The 22,149-nt window shown below is 44.3% G+C and overlaps 1 protein-coding gene across 4 annotated transcripts in view; it reads left to right on the forward strand.

Moving 5' to 3' along the window:
* myo16 (myosin XVI) overlaps positions 1-22,149 on the forward strand; it is an 878,535-nt gene that overhangs the window by 661,299 nt on the left and 195,087 nt on the right. For all 4 annotated transcript variants that reach the window (XM_068034136.1, XM_068034135.1, XM_068034137.1 and 1 more), the window contains one exon: positions 6,844-7,044. In XM_068034136.1, coding sequence (XP_067890237.1) covers positions 6,844-7,044 — 201 coding nt within the window. The remainder of the gene's footprint in view (positions 1-6,843; positions 7,045-22,149) is intronic.

Below are 22,149 nucleotides of genomic sequence, written 5' to 3' on the forward strand. Positions count from 1 at the left end.
TGTTATGATGTGGCTACCTTACACCTTCTTTGTCTCAGAAGAAACCCATTTAATTCAGGAATGTTTCTTGATGGTTTCAGGATGGGTGTAGGTGACACATCTTAGTCTGGAATCTATCATTTTGTCCTTTTGAGACAGTGAGGCAGTTTTAAATACACAAGCCAGGTCATCTGACCTTTGGTGGCCATCTTTGCAACACATTATCCACTTTTATAAAGGAAAAGTCAGTTTCAAAGAGTCCACATTGAATAAAGTTCATATCTTAAAAGTTAGGAATACGATATGTATTTACTAGGCACAAAAACATCCTGTCGGTGAATTCTTGCTATCCTGGCAATTGCCACAATGCCTTCATTCTGAGGCAGTCTGCTATTACTGCCACCTTTAGTCTTCCACAGAGAACCAGAAGCTGGCTTCGCGGAGACAATGTTTACCCCACTGTAATTATGGCTCAAGCACCCCCCTCCGCCACCTGAAAATACATGTACAATGACAGCCATGGATCCACCATGAACGTTGTGGAACAGATCATCAGTTGTGCTCAAGCAATGGTTCCATGCCTGAACTACTCCAGTACATGCTGGAACGGGTGTCCAGGTTCGCGGTGGTCTGCTGTGTCCTCCATAATATCGTCATCATTGCCACCAGGAATCCGGTGGCCACCTTGGGAGGAGGAGGACAAGGAGGAGGAAGAGGAGGAGGCAGAGAGGATGTATCCTGGACCCCTTTGTTCCAGACGGGCTGTCTGACAGCCCCTGCTCAGTCTTCAATTTCTGCTTCCCTTTACCACCATGGATCCACCATTCCCAAGCATTTCAACCAGCTGAGATGCCCCATCACAGCAATTACTGAACTGTCATGAGAGCCTGCATGTTGCTTTGAGCACTGAGATCCACAGCCAGGAAGCAGTCTGAGCCTGCATGGAACCATGGATCCCATGACTCAGATGAGGACTTTGATGAGGTGGCATGCAGGAGAGTTCTGACTAACATGCACACCGTGCATTGATAGGCCTGTCAGAGAGCCTTCTGTCACTGTCTGGGAGCATGGAGGAGTCTGTTCCAATGTGGCACAGGGTATCACACAGAGCTCAGAACCCATCCTTTCCACGGTGGATGTGCTTGTTAATGTTGTATTATTTCTTTCTAGAGCAGGGTTGTCCAACCTTTTCAGGCGGAGGGCCGCATTGCAATTTTTGCTCGGCCCAGGGGGCCGGTGAGCAAATTTCAAAAGATAAAGGCATTAAAAATTTATCTTGCTGATAAAAACAGCAACAAATGTGCATTTTTGTGAAGAATCTTTAAATGAGAAGACTAATTTATTGACTTACTTTCTTGTCATTATATTGAAAACTGATTTAGTGACATACCAGGCATTGTTTTTGCTTGCATAAGTAGTCAGCCTCTGCCCGCACACTTGATGTAGCAAATCGAGTATTCCGTATAGATGTCCATCTTTCAGGAGAGACCTTGATCTCTCGCCCCCCTCTCCCCGTGCTTTGTGTGTATGTGTGTCTCGTTTTCTCTTTCCCCTACCCGCCCCTCCCATCTAGGACTAGGGGACACAGATTGAAAGTTTTGTGCAAAAGATGCAGGGGGAATATGAGGAAGCACTTTTTTATGCAGCGGGTCGTAATGACTGGAACTCGCTGCCAACAAGGGTGGTGGAAGTGGAGACGATCAATGTCTTCACGAGGAAGTATGATGGTCACCTGAGAGAAATAGACTTGCAGAGTTATGGGGATTGAACCGGGGAGTGGGACTGACTGCATATCTTCGTGGAGAGCTGGCATGGACTCGATGGACCGAATGGTCTCCTTCTGTGCTGTAAATAAGTGACTCTATGACTCTTTCTCCCCCCTTCTCTCCCCCTCTGTCTCTCTCTCTCCCCCTCTCTATCTGTCTGTCTCTCTGTTTCCCTCTGCCCCCTCTCTCTATCTCCGTCTCCCCCTTCTCACAGTCTTCCCGGTTCCCCGCTTAGTGTTCCCCATTCCCTGCTCAGAGTTCCCTGTTCTCTTTGTCCCCTCTCCTCTCTCTCTGACTCCCTCTCTCTCTGTTCCCCGTCTCTCTCTCTCTGTCTGTGCCCTCTCACTCTGTCCCCCCCTCTCTCTGTCTCTCCACCATTTTCTCCCTCTCTCCCCCTTTCTCTCTCTCTCTGTCCCACTTTCTCTCTGTGCCCCTCTTTCTCTCTGTCCCTCTCTCAGTTCCCCCTCTCTGTCTCTGTTCCCCCTCTCTGTCTGTCTCTCCCCATCTCTCTCCCGCCTCTCCCTCCCCCTCCCTCACACAGTTGCAGAGAGCAGAACACTCAGCTGATGGTTGGTTAGTTCTTTTAAAAAGATCCCGTCAGTTTCACAGCTGACAGCTACTGACATCAGGAACGGCCATTTCCCAACAGATTCGGGGGTTTTCCGGTGGGCATTTTAACAATAAGTCAGAATCCACCAGTTCTCTCTGTCCCTCCTCCTCTCTCTCTGTCTCCTCTCTCTCTCTGTTCCCTCTCTCTCATTGGTAAATGTGTGAAGGTGAGGTTGCATATCTAAATGTTAGGAATGTGTCTTGAATGTCAGAAGCTGCTGCTGGGCGAGTGATGGAGGTGTGGTGCATTAAGTAGTTTGACAGTTTGGTGCTGTGATGGTTAGGAGATGAAACGTGAAAATGTATTCACTGACAGGGACCACCCACGTGAAGTTGCTAAACTTCTTCCAGCACTGCTGCCAGGTCCTCAGCACCAGACTCCTGGAGTTGACTTTCCTGGCCACCTGCTCCCATTCGCTTCGGAGACCATTCCTTGAGGGCCTCCTGTCTCCCCATGGAAACATGGCATTTCACCTCCTGTTCACCTCCATGACTGAGGCCTCCAGCGCTGCAGCTATGAATCGCAGAGCCCTCTCGCTGTCCTCAGCAGCTGCCTCCTTTGATTCAGTGCAAATTTCCTTTAAGAGGGACAGATTGTCTTTAAGAGCTGGAGGCTAGCTAGAACATGTGCTAGCCTCGCACGGTGTTAAGTCCCCTGTTGAACATGCAGCCAGTCAGCAGCACGAGCCGTGCTGGGCTGCATGCAGAAATCATGCTGATGAGGCAGCAGAAAGTTTTGCATGCCATCTGCCTCAACAGGACGGCCACAGGCAGATCGCTGAAAATGGACCTTAACATATCTTACCCCCAGATTTCTGTCCCCAATGCAATGGACCTGCCATCTGCCAGCTAGCACCTATATATGAAAATCTGCCCTACCGTGCCCAACTGCAGTGCAAGTGACTCCTAAAGTTCTGCCTGACTGAGAACAAAATTCCAGCTGCCATTTTTATTTTAAACAAATGTTACCCATTAAAAAGGTACTTGGAATGGTACTGACTTTAACATTCGCATAACCTGGTGCAGGAAACCAGGACTGAGTGACAGCCACTGTCCGGTTATTTGCCACATAAGTGTTAGGCATGTACTGAAAGCCATCAGCATGTTGAAGAATCTTCAGGTCTAACTACTAAGACAGTCACGTAGGTTTCTATTTGCATAATGTGAAGCACACAGACTCTTCCTCCCACCTTAGGGAAAAAAAGAGAAATAAAGAAAGAAATAATAGAGCAATAAAGAAAGACTTGCACTTATATAGCACTTTTCACATTCCCAGGACCTCCCAAAGTGCTTTACAGCCAATTAAGTACTTCTTGAAGTACAGTCATTTTTGTAATGCAGGAAATGTGTCAGTTTATTTGCACACAGCAAGGTACCACAAGCCGAAACAGGATTATTGCAAGAGTTTAATCAGCTAAGACTGGGTTGTCTTTCAGCACAGATCACTAATAGGTTGCTAGTTGGAACATCTCACCCATTAAGGCCTTAGCTTAGAGAGTTATCTGAAGCTCAGAGGGAAAGAGTCTTATTTCACAGTGACAGGGCTAACCCTCCAGGTTCCTTTAATGAGCTAAAAACAAGAAATGCTGGAACCACTCAGCAGGTCTGGCAGCATCTGTGGAAAGAGAAGCAGAGTTAACGTTTCGGGTCAGTGACCCTTCTTCGGAACTGACAAATATTAAAAATGTCACAGGTTATAAGCAAGTGAGGTGGGGGTGGGGCAAGAGATAACAAAGGAGAAGGTGTAGATTGGACAAGGCCACATAGCTGACCAAAAGGTCATGGAGCAAAGGCAAACAATATGTTAATGGTGTGTTGAAAGACAAAGTATTAGTACAGAAAAGGTGTTAACGGACTGAATATTGAACAGCAGCAAGTGCAAACATGAAATAAAAACAGTGGGTAAGCAAACTGAACAAACTATGATGAAATTAAATAAATGCAAAAAAAGGTTGTAAAAAGTGTAAAAAAGAAGAAAAGAAAAAAGAAAAAACAACTAAAAATGAAAGTAAAATGGGGGGCTGTCATGCTCTGAAATTATTGAACTCAATGTTCAGTGTCTAATCGTGAGCTGTTAGCTGGTCAATCATCAATGTTGCCTAGGAGTACCATGGACCTGCCTTGTTTGGGTATCAGATTATCAAGTCTGCCACAAGAGAGCTGACTTGGTTCTGAATTTCCATAGAACCATAAAGATTTACAGCACAGAAAGAAGCCTTTTGGTCCTTGTCTGTGCTGGCTTTTTGCCGGATTGATCCAAAAGACAGAACCATAGATGGTATATCACCATGCAAATCCAAATTACCTACTCCGAGTCATGATGGTCATCAGTGGAATATCCATTACTGTTTACCCACTGTCTGGTTTACATGAAATGCCCCAGGAACATTAAGCCCTTGTGGATTCTCAATGTGAACAGGTGTGGAGGTAGTAAACTGGTATTACTGCCAGGAGCGTCTGAGCAGGTAAAATCAGCACCATCCTGAAGCAAGGCCCTTTTAGTCAAACCAACTGCATTAGAACTTGCTGGTGCAATTTCTCTTATGTGTATTCTCAAAGAAACAATAACATTACAAATACTGTAAAAATGTGTCATAACAGAATATTTTAAATTACTTTATGGCTTTTGGCTGTAATGACTTTGAAGTCTGTTTTGTCTTTCACTATCTTGCACAGCAGCAGAGGTCTGACTCTATATGCACACCCCTGTAAAGGCCCAAATACAGAATTCTAACCTCAAATACTGATGCTCCTTGATTACCTGTGTCTTCTGCTAAAAAATGATAGCATTTTGTTCTCAGGTTAAATGGACTCTAAAGGCTATTCCTTGGTTTGATCATTTCATGAACAAAAGATATGTATTGCATGACTGGTAGGAAGTACTAACAAACTATTTTTCCATATTCAGCACAGCTCTGAGGATTGTGGCTATCCATTTACAATATAGAAACAGGGCATTTGCTCCAATTGATGAGCCTCCCCCACTATAATTGCCCCTTCCCCCACTCTCACATCGCACTATTCTCTTCTCCCACATTTATACAACAACCGTCTCCATAAATGTGTGAATGCTATGTGCCTCAAACAATGAATTCCACATTCTCATCACTCTGAAGAAATTCCTTTGATCTGTTGGTGGCTGTTATCTACTTATTCTTTACTGAATATCAATGTTGAAAAATTCATGAATGTAAAGGTCAGAAAGAACGGGCAGAGGCACATCTTGTCAGATTTCTGCCCCTTTTACCTTATTCCACAATCTCCAGGTCTTCCCTAGGTAATTGGAACTGGACTTGGGGAAATAGGTGCTGGCCCAGCGATCTCATGAAGTTGAGATATGGGAGATGTTTCCGTTGACCTACCTCCATTTCCTCTTCTCCCATCCATTCGGTTGACGTCTTCAGGGATGCCTGAAGAACGTAGGGTTTGGGGCTATAACCAGGAGCCCCATGGAACAGAGGGGAGGGGAGGGGGCTCCCTGTGACAGCCAGAAAACAGGAGGTTGCTACCGATGAAGATCTCCTCCTGTCTCCCTGAACAATCTTCATGCCTTGGGGCCTCTGGTTGTTCCTGGACAGCAGCAGCCAGAAAGCCCTGGTGCCAACATCACAGCTGCAAGCCTCTCAGACCTGCAATTAAGTTGCTGGTTTTTTGCTCTGCTTGCTATTACAGGGCCCAGGCCTTGGCTGGGAATAACTCTAGGCTACGTTACTCACCGGAACAAAAGAACTCAATTCTCCTGGGCCTAGACAGGTGCTGAGCACTTGAGGTATATGGCTACTGCCCAGAACTAAGATAGTAGAGGGCAGGAAATTCATTGCTATAATGGTCCAATTCAGGTCACTAGGTCACTTGGAGTTACATATTTCATTAGCAACATAGAGAAGGTAAGGAACAGTAAAAGGCTGCTTTGCACCCCGCCCCCCCCTCCACCACTTACTCTTTTTTAGTTGTTTATAAACATCAAATCCCCCCACCCCCCCATGTTTATTCTTTAACTGCTATATCTATGAAGAGTAAAATATTTTAAACAAAGCACTCACATTTATTTAATGAAATGACAGCATACAACCAACTTGAAATTTGTCAGTGAAAATCAAGATAGCTACCTGATTTATGTTTGATAATTTTCTTACTCAGTGCGAAATTAAGTCATAAAATCAGTCATTGAGGTGAAGTCATCTTTGAAGTTCTTTCATAAAACGCTGCTTGAAACACAGTTACCATTATAATTCTTATAAATTTGCTTCTAGTTTTTAGGTTAAGCACTGTATTATTTTGTCTGCTTTCAAATATTTATTTATATCCTGGTTTTAACATAAAAGGAATGATTATTTGCAGACATAAGTTTACAGGAGCTTTATATAGTGATGATGTTAATAGTTTTAAAATGTAGTTCCACTTAACCCAACCAAATGGATATCACCCTATTAAGAAGTCATTCAGGCCACATTGCTAATTTACCCAATGCATTACTTTATCATTTCAGAAACCTACTGGCTTATTGTCGATGCTAGATGAAGAAAGCCAGACACTTCGATCAATGGAACAAAACCTCAGCAAACGGCTGCAGTCCTATTTGGAAACAGCTCACACAAATTCTGTTTACATGTCTATGAAGGATGGAAATGGGAACATTCCATTAAAAGATCAAGGCTCAGCCTTCACTATCATGCATTACGCAGGAAGGGTGAGTTGACAGAAATGAATGATTAGTCACATATGGTTAATTAAGGGCAGCATTTAGATTTGAAGAAGTCATTAGTTCTATTGATGAAATTCAAGAATAATTACTAGATTGTCATGCTCCACAAAGCAGTCTCAAAGACATTTTGTGCAACATAATCTAGTCTGAGTAAAGCAGATGACAGTATTTCACTTGTGATGTATAGCATATTCTACACCACAAAGATGCCATGGATTTGCTTGCTCGCAGAAAGCTCAAATATAGGTGATATTTGAAAATTGTCCAGCCAGCAACATCATAAAAAAATGCTGAAATACTATTGTTCACTTGCACTGTTTGGTGGGTCATGTATTTCACACCCAGAGCCAGATATAATGTGGGCAAATGCATCCTTGCTCTAAAGCTTTATGCTGGACTGTTCATTTAACTAGGAAATCAAAATGCATAAATAACAAGACTCCTAGGTTGATATTTCAGTGCGTACTAAGAAAGCGCTGCATTGTTCAAATAAGACTTTAACCTGAGCACTGTCTTTCTGTTAAATGGGGAAAGGATCCCATGGCATTATTCAAAGAAGAGCAGAGTTCTCCCAGTGTCCTGGCCAACATTCTGCCCTCAACCAGTATTACCAACACAAATTAACTGGTTACTCATCTGTTTGCTGCTTCTGGGAACTGGTTGTGTACAAGTAGCCTGCCATGTTTGCGACAGGGGCTATTATAAGTGCAAGTTCTTCCTTTCCTGCTTTCAGTTTGCTCAAAACCTTTTTTTCTTATCCTGCTTTCATATGCCTGGAGTTGGAGGTCATGCTGCAGGTGCTGTTACAGTGAGGATCAGTAATACATTCCTACTTATATACAAGTCTCCCTTAAAGCGCCCATTTCAAGTAAGTGCTGAGCGTCTGAAGCATGGCTTGGGCAGGCCATCTGCACTAGGGGGCTGACACCTCACTTTCATAGCAATAGGGATCTTAATGAGTTTTACACACAGTGGGCTGGATTTTCTTCACCTGCCGCCGGGAGTGCAAAAAAATGCCAGCCAGTGTGTGTACAAGTTTTATGTCCTGACAGCACTTAGCAGCAGCATTTTGGGACATTGAGCAGGACTGAGCACCTGATAATATAAGGCCATCAATGCGCAATAGTGCGTTAGCATTCACAAACCACATTATCACCCCAGCATGTCTTCAAAGTTCAAGAGAATAGCCGAAGGAGGTTGAGGGTCATTCTTGCAATCCATATTCTCCATAAATCCTTCTATGTGTAAAAGAACTGGATGCCCATTAATAATTCTTCTAATTACATCTGTCGACAACAGAATCGGCTGTAGTTTGCTTGACAATGTGGCTGACAAAATTTGCATTTGATTCCATTTGAATCTCAAGTCATCAGAAATGTGTCAAGATATTGGGCTGCATTTTCCATTTGGGGTCAGGGTGCCGATGCTGGAATCAAATGCAGATCCCAACCCTGCATCAAGTCAGGAATAGTCACCCAACGTGATTTTTGGTGAGCTATACAAATAGTGGTCAGAGGGCACGTTCAGCGTCCAATTAAGGATGACGGGTGGACTTCTGAGGCTGAAGGGCCAACTGAAGGCTTTCCAGCGATGACACATCAGCAGCCTCACCATCCGTGGTGGGAGCTACCGACACCTGCAGAGAGAGAGAGAGGGCGCCTCACAATGGCGATGTCTTTGAAGACCAGGTAAAAACAAAATCTTTAAAATGGTCACTGCTGCCAGGCCTTGATTGTGGAGGGGCAACCCCTCCATTGGACGGCCAGCAGCCGTGGTGTATGTAGGGGGGGGAACGGGTTGAAGTACTGCCCCCACCCCCACGTTTCCTGCCTGGAGGCTGCCTCCTCTCACTGACCATGTTTCAGTCACAGTGTAGGGTCCACCTGCTGACTGAAAAATTCCAGTCAGTGTGGGGAGTGGCCTTAATAGGCCCGTTAATTACCTAAGTTAAAATTCGTTACCTGCAAATGGCAGGGTAGCTGTTCTGCCCCCAACCCAGCCTTTTTGAAAATCGCTTGGGGGTGGGATGGTGCCAGCAAATTGGCACATCGGCCGAGAGTGTGAAATTCCGGGATCGGAGGCAGCCGCCATTGGCCTTCAAAAATCCAGCCCCATGATATTGATTGTAATTAAGAAAGTGAAGTCTGAATGGATGTCTACTTCAATATTACTACATCAAGACATTCAATTAAATAGCCAAGCAATTGAGCTAGGAAGTGCCGATTTTGTGGCTGCTATCAAGCATACTAAGGTCCCAATATAGTAGGCAGGAACTCTCACAGCACAACATAGAAGCATAGAAGATAGGAGCAGGAGTAGGCCATTTGGCCCTTCGAGCCTGCTCCGCCATTCATTATGATCATGGCTGATCATCCAACTCAGTAACCTGTTCCTGCTTACGCCCCATACCCTTTGATCCCTTTAGACCCAAGAGATATATTTAATTCCTTCTTGAAAACATACAATGTTTTGGCCTCAACTGCTTTCTGTGGTAGCAAATTCCACAGCCTCACCACTCTCTGGGTGAAGAAATTTCTCCTCATCTCAGTCCTGAAAGGTGTTAACTGACAGGAAGACTCCTCACCAATGCTATTTTAAAGGGGCCATGCAGTACTTACAGGTTAGTTGCTGGTTTCTCATTTAAGACTGCTGGTTAACTTCTGAAAATTTTATTTTGTGTTCTATCATTCTGGTCAGATCATTCTGTAAACTGAGAAAGATTTTGCTGATGTTGTATTGTTGTTGGCTGCCTCAGAAATAGTTTGACTGTTGTTATGGGTGCTCTGTTAAGACTGCCTTTGTGGTTGGAGGATGAGGGGAAGCAGCAAGGATGACAACACAGAGCAGGAGCAGCTGCCAGAAGAGGGAAGAGGGGGAGGACACTGAGCAAACAGGTTGTACTCACAGGAGTGTTTGGTGAGCACTTCTCCTACGTAAGCTATACTCAGGAGAAATGTCTCAGGCATTTGCTTGATCAAGAACGCTGTCACTGAGCTATGTCACCTGCTGTGGTAACAATTCGAGCCTCAAACCAGGACATAGACAGCACTGCCTATGGGTGTCAAGGTTACCATGGGCCTTAACATTTATGTTATGGCTCCTTTATGACTGCAGCAGGTGGCACCAGCACATCTCACAATTTGTGGTTTGCCATGAGGAACAGTGACAGCTCCTTCCCAATGGACAATGCAAAACAGGGCAAGAGAGCATTAGGTACACCCACACAGCTGGTTTCTCCATTGCTCAAGGTGCCATTAACTGCACGTACTTTGCCTTGTGTGCGCCCTGTCACCATCCTGGCAGCCTCATCAAGTGAAAGGGATTCTATTCCCTCAATATATAACTGCTTTGTGACCACAAGCATCACATCATGCACGTCTGTGCCTGCTATCCTGGCAGCAGGCATGACTCTTTCATCCTGTGCCCATTCTCTACATCACCTTTATTTCAACCAGGCCACTAAATTAAAGGCTGGTTATCAGTCGACAAGGCCTATCCCCTTGGCTCATGCCCCTGTCAACAGCAATGGAACAGGCCTACAAGAGCTGCCATGAGAAACATCATTGAGCAAACAATTGCCTTGTTCAAGCAACGCTTCCTACATCTGGACTGTTCTGGAGGAACTTTTCAGTACACCACTGAACAGATAGTCAGATTTGTTGTCATACGCTGTAGGCTGCACAACTTCACCACCTTGATGGACCAGCCTTTACCACCACTTGGGTAGCCACACAGCATGAGGAGCAGATGCAGGAAGAGGAGGAGGAGAAGGAGAAGCAGTGACCGCCAGTGCCCCTACAAGCCAGAGCTCTCAGAGAGTAGTTCATCAAGCAGCACTTTACCTAAATCCATGCTCCCATCCCATGCACCAACAGACCCATAATTCTTACCATTTTCCTTACAACTGTAGAGAACTGAAACAGGATGCAAGAGTAATGACTGCTGCCAGGATATTGTGTACAGACGTGCATGATTTCCTGCTTGTGATCACAAAATAGTTACATGTTAAGGGAATGGAATCACTTTTGCTTGATGAGGTCATTGGAGAAATGCTTCTTAGGAACACTAGGATAGGAAAAGAGACAGATGCTAAGATAAGCATCAAGGGTGATTGTTTCTGTAAACTATCCGGTGGAGATGTAATTGAGTTGATGATAAATGTGTTTTTTGTTCTGGATTCTGTGTTGGTGGTTAACTTTGTAGTGAAGTGAGGATAAGACCCATGAGTCTGAACTGAAGGAAGGTCGACCCCCTTGGCTCATGATTACTCTGAGGAACAGCAGCAGAGGAGGCCTACAGCAAAAGCCATGTTGCCACAAGAAGCATCATCTAGCGTGCTCAAGCAATGGTTCTGCTATCTGGACTGTTTTGAGGGAGCTGCACAGTACACAACTGAGTGGGTATCCAGATTACTCAGTGGCTACTACTTAAGAGGTTGAGGGCTGCTGTGCTTCCATTGAAGACACTTCAGAAGGCCATGGAGGATGATATTGAGCAGCTCTGGGCCTTGAGGGCCCACCTGCAGTCTATAGCATCTCAGCCTGGGCCAGGACAGTCTGATCTGGTTGCCTATGTGGCACCAACAAGGGCGCAGCCAAGTAGCTTGTGGAGGAACTAGCATCCAGACAGAGGCCACCAGAAACTTCTCCTATTGAACTAAGGCCACTCTCCTGAAATGGCGCCTCAACACACCTAAGACTCGGTGCAAAAACAGAGTACTGGACTGCTGAGATGCTTTGGAGTCCCCTGACAACATTGGGCTAAATTTTACATGTCCACCGCAGAGAATGGCGGCAAATGTAAACTATGGTGGTCTGCCCACGTGGACCACTCGTCGCGGAGCCGCCACGATATTAAACTCGGCAGCTCATCTAAATGACGTGGAGGGGGCAGGCAGTGCGTCCCCGGCAACAGCAACAGGCGCCATTGCGCACGTGCCAATGCCATTTTTAAAAGGCTTTGAGCCCTTTCATTTAATTAGAATTTTTAAAGGAATAGTGAATTAGAATTTATTCAAAAAGACTAAATAAATGTTTCTAGCCCCTCTCCCACCCCGCCACCCCCCCAATAACCAAACAATTCATTCCTTGCCCTCTGTCCCCTTCTCCCCAAATTCTTACCTTGGGCACTTGACCTTCCTTCCCCTCCACCCCCCCCGCCCCACCCCAACAGTTCACAAACCTTTATCTTTCCCCCTTCCCACCATCCCCTACACCAATGAAATCACTCTGACTCTGCTCCCTCCCCTTCCGCATTGAAATACTTACCTGCTCCCCCCTCCCCCCGGTGTCCCGCATCAGATCTCCAGACGGGTATCCGAAGGCACGGGAGTGCCGGTCACTGGCAGCAATATCACTGTGGAACAGACGACGGGAGCAGGTAAGTGATTAATTCTTTCATTAACATTTTTTTGAATATTTAAATTTGCCTTCCGTCGCCAAGCGGCCGGGGTGCAGCAGTCAGCAATATCGGACTGGGCTTTCCCGGCATCAAGGCCCGTGGCGGGCCTCTGCCAGAGGCATTTTCTAGCTCCCCCCACCACGACCTCCAACGTTGAGGAGACTGTAAAATCCAGCCCATTCTTCCTGAGAGCCAAGGTGATGTCAGCTGCCATACTAGCTATCTGAGTTTCCGTAGCAGCAGTCTCTCCTGCCATGGAAGCTGTCAGAGATGTTAACAGAAGCTCCATCATAGTGGGTGTCACTGTGTTGTTAGTAGAGCTGGCCACTTGGTCCATGTTGGACAGAATGGTCTCCATGTTTTGCGTGAAGCCTGGTGGCAAGCTGCAGCTGGGCTCTTCCACTAAAGTTCCCTGGCAGGCTGCCCAATGCACCTATCATTTCCTGGTAAACATCCTCTGAGCCTTCTTCAGTAGACTGGGCCCTTAAATTCAGCATCTGAGTCTCCTGCAGTGGAGCTAGTATGCAAACTTGCCTTCAGCAAGCTGGCACATGTGGCAACTTATCTACTTACTTACCTTCTGTGCATTTGTGCCCAGTGAGCCATCACATGTAGACACTTCCTCTAAAGTCTGCATGGTGCCAATATCTGAGCAGGCACTTTTAAGAGTCAGGTCAAGTAATGGTGAGTCTTCCTAAAGATGCTTCTTCTTTTCTTTGACCAGCACAGGAACTTCCACATATTCAGAAGTTGAAGCTTGTATTGTGAAGGGGGAGCAGAGAAAATGAAGTGGGTGATGAAACCATCTGAGTGTGCCATGCAGAGTGTGTGGGGTAAGGGAGAGGTCAGAAGGGACAAAGAGGATTAGCACTGAAAAAAACTGGCACAAACTCTCCTCCAGCATTGCCCATTGCCACAGCCCCAACTTTGTACCTGCTCATGATGGCCAGCCCATATTCTTCGATGGGGGAGAGGTGGGCAGAGAGTCTCTTCGTCCTACAGTGCCATGCTTCGACATGGAGTTGAGTATACCTGCGAGAAAGAAGGGATTGTGTTAGTGAAAATTGTGTGAGGTGTTTGGAGATTGTGTCTGTCATGGTAGTCAGTGTGTAACATGTGAGTTGTGGGTAAGTGAGGGTTTGTTAGTGTGTATGAAAAGAACAAGTGTAGTGAAATGTTGTGCAATAATTATCAGAGAGTGAAAGGTAGTGGGGAGGGGAGTCCTGTGAGCACTGTCAATGTTGCAAATTATGTAAGTGGTGGAACTGTGAGCTGACAGTAAAAGAACAGTATTCTTATCTTAACAACTCTAGCTAGATCATTGAATTTCTTCCTGCGTTGTAGCCATATCCTGGATGCAATGCTGCTGGCATTCACTTGCTCTGAAATTTCTTCTCACTGATTTTGGAGTAGATGTCTGGAGAGCTTCCTACCCCCTGATGAGAAGAGTATGTACTTCTTCTGCTCCACTGCCTGTACCAGGACCTCCAAGGCAGGATCAAAGAATTTTGGTGCCCTCTTACTAGTTTCATAAGCAATATCTTCACTCAGAACTGTTACCCCGGAGTCTGCAGTCAGAATACATATCCCCTTGAAGAACAGTCGGCTGCCTTGAAATGGCATCAGAGATGCCAGATGTCTGGCCTACCCTACAGGCATGCAGCTGATGAGTGCCATGGGTACTGCTAGCTGCACATTTGCATGATGATATAGATCAGGCAGTACGAATATTACCTGCTACCTGAGTCACTTGTAACAGAATGCTGCAAGTGAAGGAAGGGAACAGAATGAACTCTGGGTGACTGCCCCACAATCTTGTCTCCAGTGTGCATGCATCCTCCATCATGTAGTTTGGCACCATTACCATGGTGTTGCAGAGTAAGGATTGGTCTAGCAGCCCAAAACTGGGCATTGATAAGGTGCTGTGGACCATCAGTAGCACAAGAATTTTATGGCACCATAATCTCCTGTGTCATGGCCTAGTACATCCCTCACTCCCTAGTTACCTTAACTCTGGATAGAAGTAAAGTCATAAAAGATAGCCAATATAGGTTCAGGAAGGGAAGGACTTGCCAATCTAACTTACTGATTTTTGTTGTGATGAAGCTGTATGACAAGGGTAAGACTGTGAATGTGGTGTACTTGGATTTCATTAAGGCCTTTCATGGCCTTCCTTTGGAAAATCTGGTACTGAAAATAAAGAAAGCAGGCATTTATGGTAATGGAGGATACCACCATCACAGAAGCCAGTCAAAGGTTATGGCCCTGAAAACATCTTGGCTGTAGTGCTGAAGACTTGTGCTCCAGAACTAGCTGCACCTCTAACCAAACTGTTCCTGCACAGCTACAACGTTGGCATCTGCCCAACAAAGTGGAAAATTGCCCAGGTATGTCCTGCCCACGAAAAGCAGTACAAATGCAATCCTGCCAATTCTGGCCTATCAGCCTACTCTCAATTATCAGCAAAGCGATGGAAGGTGTTGTGGACAGTGCTATCAAGCAGCACTTATTTAGCAATAGCCTGATCACCAATGCTCAATTTGGTTTGTAACAGGACCTTTCAACTCTAGACCTCATTACAGCCTTGAAAATGTCTGGAGCTCGGAGTCACAAGCACAGGAGCTAAATTTGCAAATCAAACAAATCTAATGAAAGTGGTAGACACCAAAGTTGAACAGAATAAGCTACAGGAGGATGTAAATATACTTGAGAATTGATGATGGACCTCAATGTACATAAAATGCGTCATAGTGAGACAAATAATTCACAAAGGAACTATTACTTAAATGGAATGTAAATTACAAGTAAGGAAAGTGAAAGCAATCTGGGGTCCAGACTGACAATAAATTGAAGCTATTGTAGCTGCTCAGCAGGAGTGATTAAAGCAAATCAGATGTTGTAATGTATTAAAAGGTCTATATTAAGCCAAAATAATGAGGTAGTCCAGCCACATTATAAACTATTGATACAACCATACTTCGCATACTATGTACCATTCTGGTCACTGCAATAAAGAAAGGATACTGCAACTATCAAAAAGATACATAAGAGAGCAACAGAATGATGGGATGGAGGGATTGGATTATAAAGGTGCAATTATGTAAATTGAACATGTTGGCCTGGATTTTAACCTGGAGGCGTGTTCTCTGCGGGAGTCAGTTGTGAGAAAAGAACGATATTCCCAAATGTCCTGCTGAATTTAACTGTAGGGCTCCATTTAAATGAGGTTCCCAACCGGAGGCAGCCTGATTGACAGAATACACTGCACCGACTAACGAAGATTACTTCGACCATATGTTTCTCCTCTGCAACATCTAACACCAAAAAAGAGCAGCAATGTTATAGAAATCACTTCTAAATTCCCCTCCAAATTGTACGTCATCCTGTCAGATATATATCACAGTGCCTTCTTCATTGCAATGTCAGAAACCTGAAGTTCCCTACTTAACGGTATGGTGGCAGTACCATCACCATAAGGAGAAGACCCATTAATAACTTCTTAGGACAATAAAGATGGGCAATAAATGTGGTGCTGCCCATAACACCCAGATCTTGATAACAAATATAAAAAAAAGTTTGAGTAGAAAAAGCAATGTAAATTTCATTTGAATATGACTTAGACAATGAAGATGACCTTGAAGAGTTGCCTTTTAAGTTAAAGTCTTGATTTGTATGAAGTATTATAATGGTACATCTGTCTGGCACTGGGCAAGATTGATATATATATATATATATATATTATATATATATAAAATGTATGTAAAGGTGGATGTACTTACTCAGTATTTCTAATCCTTTCAATTACAACTCAAGTCTTACTGAATATGATTCTCTCTAATGTATATTTCTATCCCTTTCCTATCCTGAGTGGCGTGAAACAGGGCTATGTTCTCGCACCTACACTGTTTGGGATTTTCTTCTCCCTGCTGCTCTCACATGCGTTCAAGTCTTCAGAAGAAGGAATTTTCCTCCACACAAGATCAGGTGGCAGGTTGTTCAACCTTGCCCGTCTAAGAGCGAAGACCAAAGTACGGAAAGTCCTCATCAGGGAACTTCTGTTTGCTGACGATGCTGCATTAACATCTCACACTGAAGAGTGTCTGCAGAATCTCATCGACAGGATTGCGGCTGCCTGCAACGAATTTGGCCTAACCATCAGCCTCAAGAAAACGAACATCATGGGACAGGACGTCAGAAATGCTCCATCCATCAATATCGACGACCACGCTCTGGAAGTGGTTCAAGAGTTCACCTACCTAGGCTCAACTATCACCAGTAACCTGTCTCTCGATGCAGAAATCAACAAGCGCATGGGAAAGGCTTCCACTGCTATGTCCAGACTGGTCAAGAGAGTGTGGGAAAATGGCGCACTGACACGGAACACAAAAGTCCGCGTGTATCAAGCCTGTGTTTTCAGTACCTTGCTCTACGGCAGCGAGACCTGGACAACGTATATCAGCCAAGAGTGACGTCTCAATTCATTCCATCTTCGCTGCCTCCGGAGAATCCTTGGCATCAGGTGGCAGGACCGTATCTCCAACACAGAAGTTCTCGAGGCGGCCAACATCCCCAGCTTATACACCCTACTAGCCAGCGGCGCTTGAGATGGCTTGGCCGTGTGAGCCGCATGGAAGATGGCAGGATCCCCAAGGACACATTGTACAGCGAGCTCATCACTGGTATCAGACCCACCGGCCGTCCATGTCTCCGCTTTAAAGACGTCTGCAAACGCGACATGAAGTCCTGTGACATTGATCACAAGTCGTGGGAGTCAGTTGCCAGCGATCGCCAGAGCTGGCGGGCAGCAATAAAGGCGGGGCTGATGTGTGGCGAGTCGAAGAGACTTAGCAGTTGGCAGGAAAAAAGACAGAAGCGCAAGGGGAGAGCCAACTGCGAAACAACCCTGACAACCAATTTTATCTGCAGCACCTGTGGAAGAGTCTGTCACTCTAGTATTGGCCTTTATAGCCACTCCAGGCGCTGCTCCACAAACCACTGACCACCTGCAGGCGCTTACCCATTGTCTTCCGAGACAAGGAGGCCAAAGAAGAAGAAGAATGTATGTTTACTCCGACCCTGATTATCATCCCAAATACAGGAAGTACAAAGAGCAAGTTGTGTTAGCAGTTAACTATTCGTAGTTAGACATGTTTTCATACATTGATTTTTGCTGTGTATCTCTTTTTTCTCTATCTTTCTCTCACTTTTCACTGTCTCTCACAAATAAGTGACCTAGGGTTTCATTTAGTTTAATTGAATCGAAACAATTATAGAAATTAAAAATTCTTTTACAAACAGCAGGTGTTATGAAGATTGGATTTTTCTCACCATTTTAACCTTGATTATTTTGCGTCTTGTAACTTTCAAAAAAAATTATTAATTCACGGGCTTCGCTGGCAAGGTCAGATATTATTGCCCATCCCTAATAACTCTTGAGAAAGTGGTGGTTAGCCACCTTCTTGAACTGCTGCAGTCTGTGTGGTGAGGGTACACTTACAGTGCTGTTAGGTAGGGAGTTCCAGTATTTTGTCCCAGTGGTGATGAAGAAGTGGCAATATATTTCCAAGTCAGAATGGTATGTGACTTAAAGGAGAACTGGAAGGTGGTGATGTTCCCATGTGCCTGCTGCCGTTGTGTTTTTAGGTGATGAGTTTGCACGTTTGGGAGGTGCTGTCAAAGAAACATTGGCAAGTTGTAGATGGTATATGCCAGGTTGTGCTGGTGGTGGAGGGAGTGAATGTTTAAGCTAGTGGATGGGGTGCCATTCAAATGGACTGCTTCATTCTTAATGGTGTCAAGCTTCTTGTGTATTGTTTCAGCTGCATTCATCTAAGAAAGTGGAGCGTATTCATCACACACCTAACCTGTGCCTTGTAGATGTTGAAAAGGCTTTGGAGAGTCAGCAGGTGAATCACTTACTACAAACTACTCAGCCTCTTAGATCAAAACTTCAAACCCAACTTAGCGGTGCCTTAAAACTTTCAATGATATGCATGGGAAATGAACAGGAAACCTTGTCTAGTAATTGTTGTATTTTTGGTTAGTCTGCTGCCACCTTAGTATACTTGGTTAGTCTAGCTAAGAGAGATTACTGAGTCTTCAGTAATTTGAACATTAACTGTTTTATTATATTCTAACTATATACAACTTTGCACAAGTCTGTGTGACTCCTTTGAAGGCATGTTGCATCTCCCTCCAGTCTCTCACATGTGATCTCTTACATCGTCATGGTGGGAAGAATTCATCACACTGTCTCAAGCATTAACCCTTTCAAATCATTATACTACAGTAATTGCTTTTAGCTACTGAACTTAACTTATGCCTCCATGAGATCTCACTCAAGTGTTTAAAAATGGTAGAGCATCACATCAGACTTCTTGTTAAGTTTAAAACATTACACAAATTTACATTATGAAAGATGAAGAAGCCAATAAATAACAGTTACATAACACAGTTATATATTTACAGTGGTTATATATTTACAGTAGGTATCCTTCCAATTAACTGCTCAAGTGGATGCAATAATAAAAAGACCATGGGGTATTTTCACCTTCACTGCCTGGGTGGTTAACCAGTCAATCTGATGACACCTGCCCCCACCCCTGCATTGTCGAACCTACCTGATTTTCATTCAATTGATTTTCCACGGACAGCCACTGTCAAAACTAAACAAAATACTTAGCTTGTCATAAGGATAGACAATTTTAACATCAGAAGAGTACTTATTACTGCATCAGTACCATATTTTCCATTGCTCAAACAAGTTATGTCTTTGCCTAAGACTGTTTATTCGAGACATCTTTTGTACTATGTCACTCTGGGAATTGAGATAAGACTGTCCAAGCTCATTTCATGTTGGACCATTGTAGCTAAACAAAAAATAAGAAATTTTCATTCCTTTAGTTTGAATTAAATTTGATCTCAGGGCCTAGAAAGTGAAAAGACATTGTGATACATAGTGGGAGAAATTGGATTCTCTAGCATCCGTTTTTTATGTGCTAAGTGGCCTAATGTTTGAAAATGACGACACGCACACTTCAATGCTGGATGTCATCTTTGTAAAGGGGTTTATGCGCCCACACCTAACAACTATCAGTATCATGCAGAACAGGCAGATTATAACATTAATCAGTGTGTAATGCTGATTTGAGACCAGTGCTGCCACGTTCCAGCCTGCACCCTGCCTTAACCTTGCACAGCTGAATATGTCATTAAACAGCATGATGGACCCCCACCAGTGCTAAAGGACATGAACTACTTACAGGGTAGTGACTGGACTATTTCTTTTGGCTGCTATTTCAATTAAATGCATTTTTGAAGCTTTCATATACTTGATGAAAGTTTGAATAGTCCAGAGGAAATGGTCTGACTGGTGCTGGAGGACTCTTTTGTTCATTTTAATAACTTGTGCTGAAACAAGCTGCTTCCAGACATGGGTATCTGGTAGGAATTAGGCTGGGAGAATAAAGAGAGGACTCCCAGAACAGAACAAGCTGCTGGAAGACGGAGGAGGCAACAGGGGGACAGAGCTGTCAACAGGAGGCCATATCAACAGCGGATCTTTAGGGAGCAGTTCTCTTACCTCAACTTCAACAAAGACCAATGTTTGAGAAGCTTTGTTTCACGAAAGAGTTTATGATTGAAATCTGCCAACTGCTGTAGCCACAACTACAACCTCAAAGCAGGGCAAGGACAGAATTGCCTGTGCTTGTGGAAGTAACCAAGGCTTCTACCAGGCTGCTGCTGGAGATGTAAGGAACTTCTTGCAGTTTGCAATACACTGCTGCATAAGGGAGGTCACTGAGGCTGTCTAGAGAGATGATTTCATCTCATTGCCTCTTGCCAGATGATCAAGTGGAGCAAGCATGAGGATTTACTAAGACTCTCTATAGTTAGGGGGATTGACACTGTTCTCTGCAGCAAAGAGCGAGAGTCCAAACGGTTGTGTTGCCAGGGTTCGGCACATCTGCTCAAGGCGGGAGAGAAACTTACAGTGGGAAGTGGAGGATCCAGTCGTCGTGGTCCATGTAGGTACCAACAACATAGGCAGGACAAGGAAAGAGGTTCTGCATAGTCAGTATGAAGAACTAGGCACCAAATTAAGAAGCAGAACCTCATAGGTAATAATCCAGAGATTATTGAACCACATGCAAATTGGCATAGGGCAAATAAGATTAGAGAAATTAATGCGTGGCTCAAAGACTGGTGTGGTCGAAGAGGGTTCTGGTCTGTGGGGCACTGGCACCAGTACTGGGGAAAGTGGTGGCTATACCGTTGGAACGGTCTACACCTGAACCGTGCTGGGGCTGGTGTTCCAGCGAGCCGCATAACTAGGGAAGTAGAAAGGATTTTAAACTGAATAGTGGGGGCAAGGGATCAATTTTGGGACGATATGGTAAATCAAAGAGTAGAGACAAGGCAAGAGAGAAAGGTATTAATATGGTAAATGAGAAATAGACTGTGACAGGAAGGGACAGAGCGTACAAATCTAAGAGTAAATCAACAGATAAGGCTAGAGGTTACAAAAATAATAAAAGGACAAAACTAAAGGCTCTGTATCTGAATGCACGTCGCATTCAAAACAAAACAAATGAAATGAGAACGCAAATAGAAACAAATGAGTACGATCTGATAGCCATTACAGAGACATGGCTGCAGGATGACATAGATTGGGATCTGAATTTTGAAGGGTACATGGCATTTAGGAAGGACAGGAATCTAGGAAAAGATGGAGAGGTAGCTTTATTAATTAATGATGGTATTAGCGCAATAGAGAGGGATGACCTAAGTTCAGGAGACCAGGATGTAGAAGCAGATTGGGTAGAGATGAGAAATCATAAAGGCAAAAAGTCACTTGTGGGAGTGGTGTACAGGCCACCTAACATTAACCTCTTTATTATTAAGGATACAAGTAACATCCCAGTATTAGCAGTAAGTCAGGAAATAGAAGGGAGGGAGGAACTCAAGAAAACTACAATCACCAGGGAAATGGTACTGAACAAATTGTTGGAGCTGCGGGATGACAAGTCCCTGTGTCCTGATGGACTTCATCCTAGGGTGTTAAAAGAAGTGGCTAGTGAGATAGTTGATGTGTTAGTTTTAATTTTCCAAAATTCCCTAGATTCGGGAAAGGTTCTGTTAGAATGTTAAAATAGCACATGTAACTCCTTTATTCAAAAAGGGAGGGAGACAGAAAGCAGGAAAGTATTTGCCAGTTAGCTTAACATCTGTCTTAGGGAAAATGTTAGAAGCTATTATTAAAGACATTATAGCAGGGCATTTAGAAAAATTCAAGGTAATCAGGCAGAGTCAACAGGTTTTGTGAAAGGGAATTCATATTTAACCAATGTATTGGAGTTCTTTGAGGGAGTACCACATGCTGTGGATAAAGGGAAACCAGTGGATGTATTGTACTTAGATTTCCAGAAGGCATTTGATAAGGTGCCATATCAAAGGTTATTGCAGAAAATAAAAGCTCATGGTCTGGGGGTAACATATTGGCATGGATAGAAGATTGGCTAGCCAACAGGAAACAGATAGTCGGCGTAAATGGGTCATTTTCTGGTTGGCAAGATGTAACGTGTGGTGTGCCACAGGAATCTGTGCTGCGGCCTCAACTTTTTACAATTTATATGGTTGCTAACTTTGCTGATGACACAAAGATAGGTCGGAAAGTAACTTGTGAAGAGG

Source organism: Heterodontus francisci, chromosome 6, assembly GCF_036365525.1.
Source record: "Heterodontus francisci isolate sHetFra1 chromosome 6, sHetFra1.hap1, whole genome shotgun sequence".
NCBI classification, from domain to species: Eukaryota; Metazoa; Chordata; class Chondrichthyes; order Heterodontiformes; family Heterodontidae; genus Heterodontus; species Heterodontus francisci.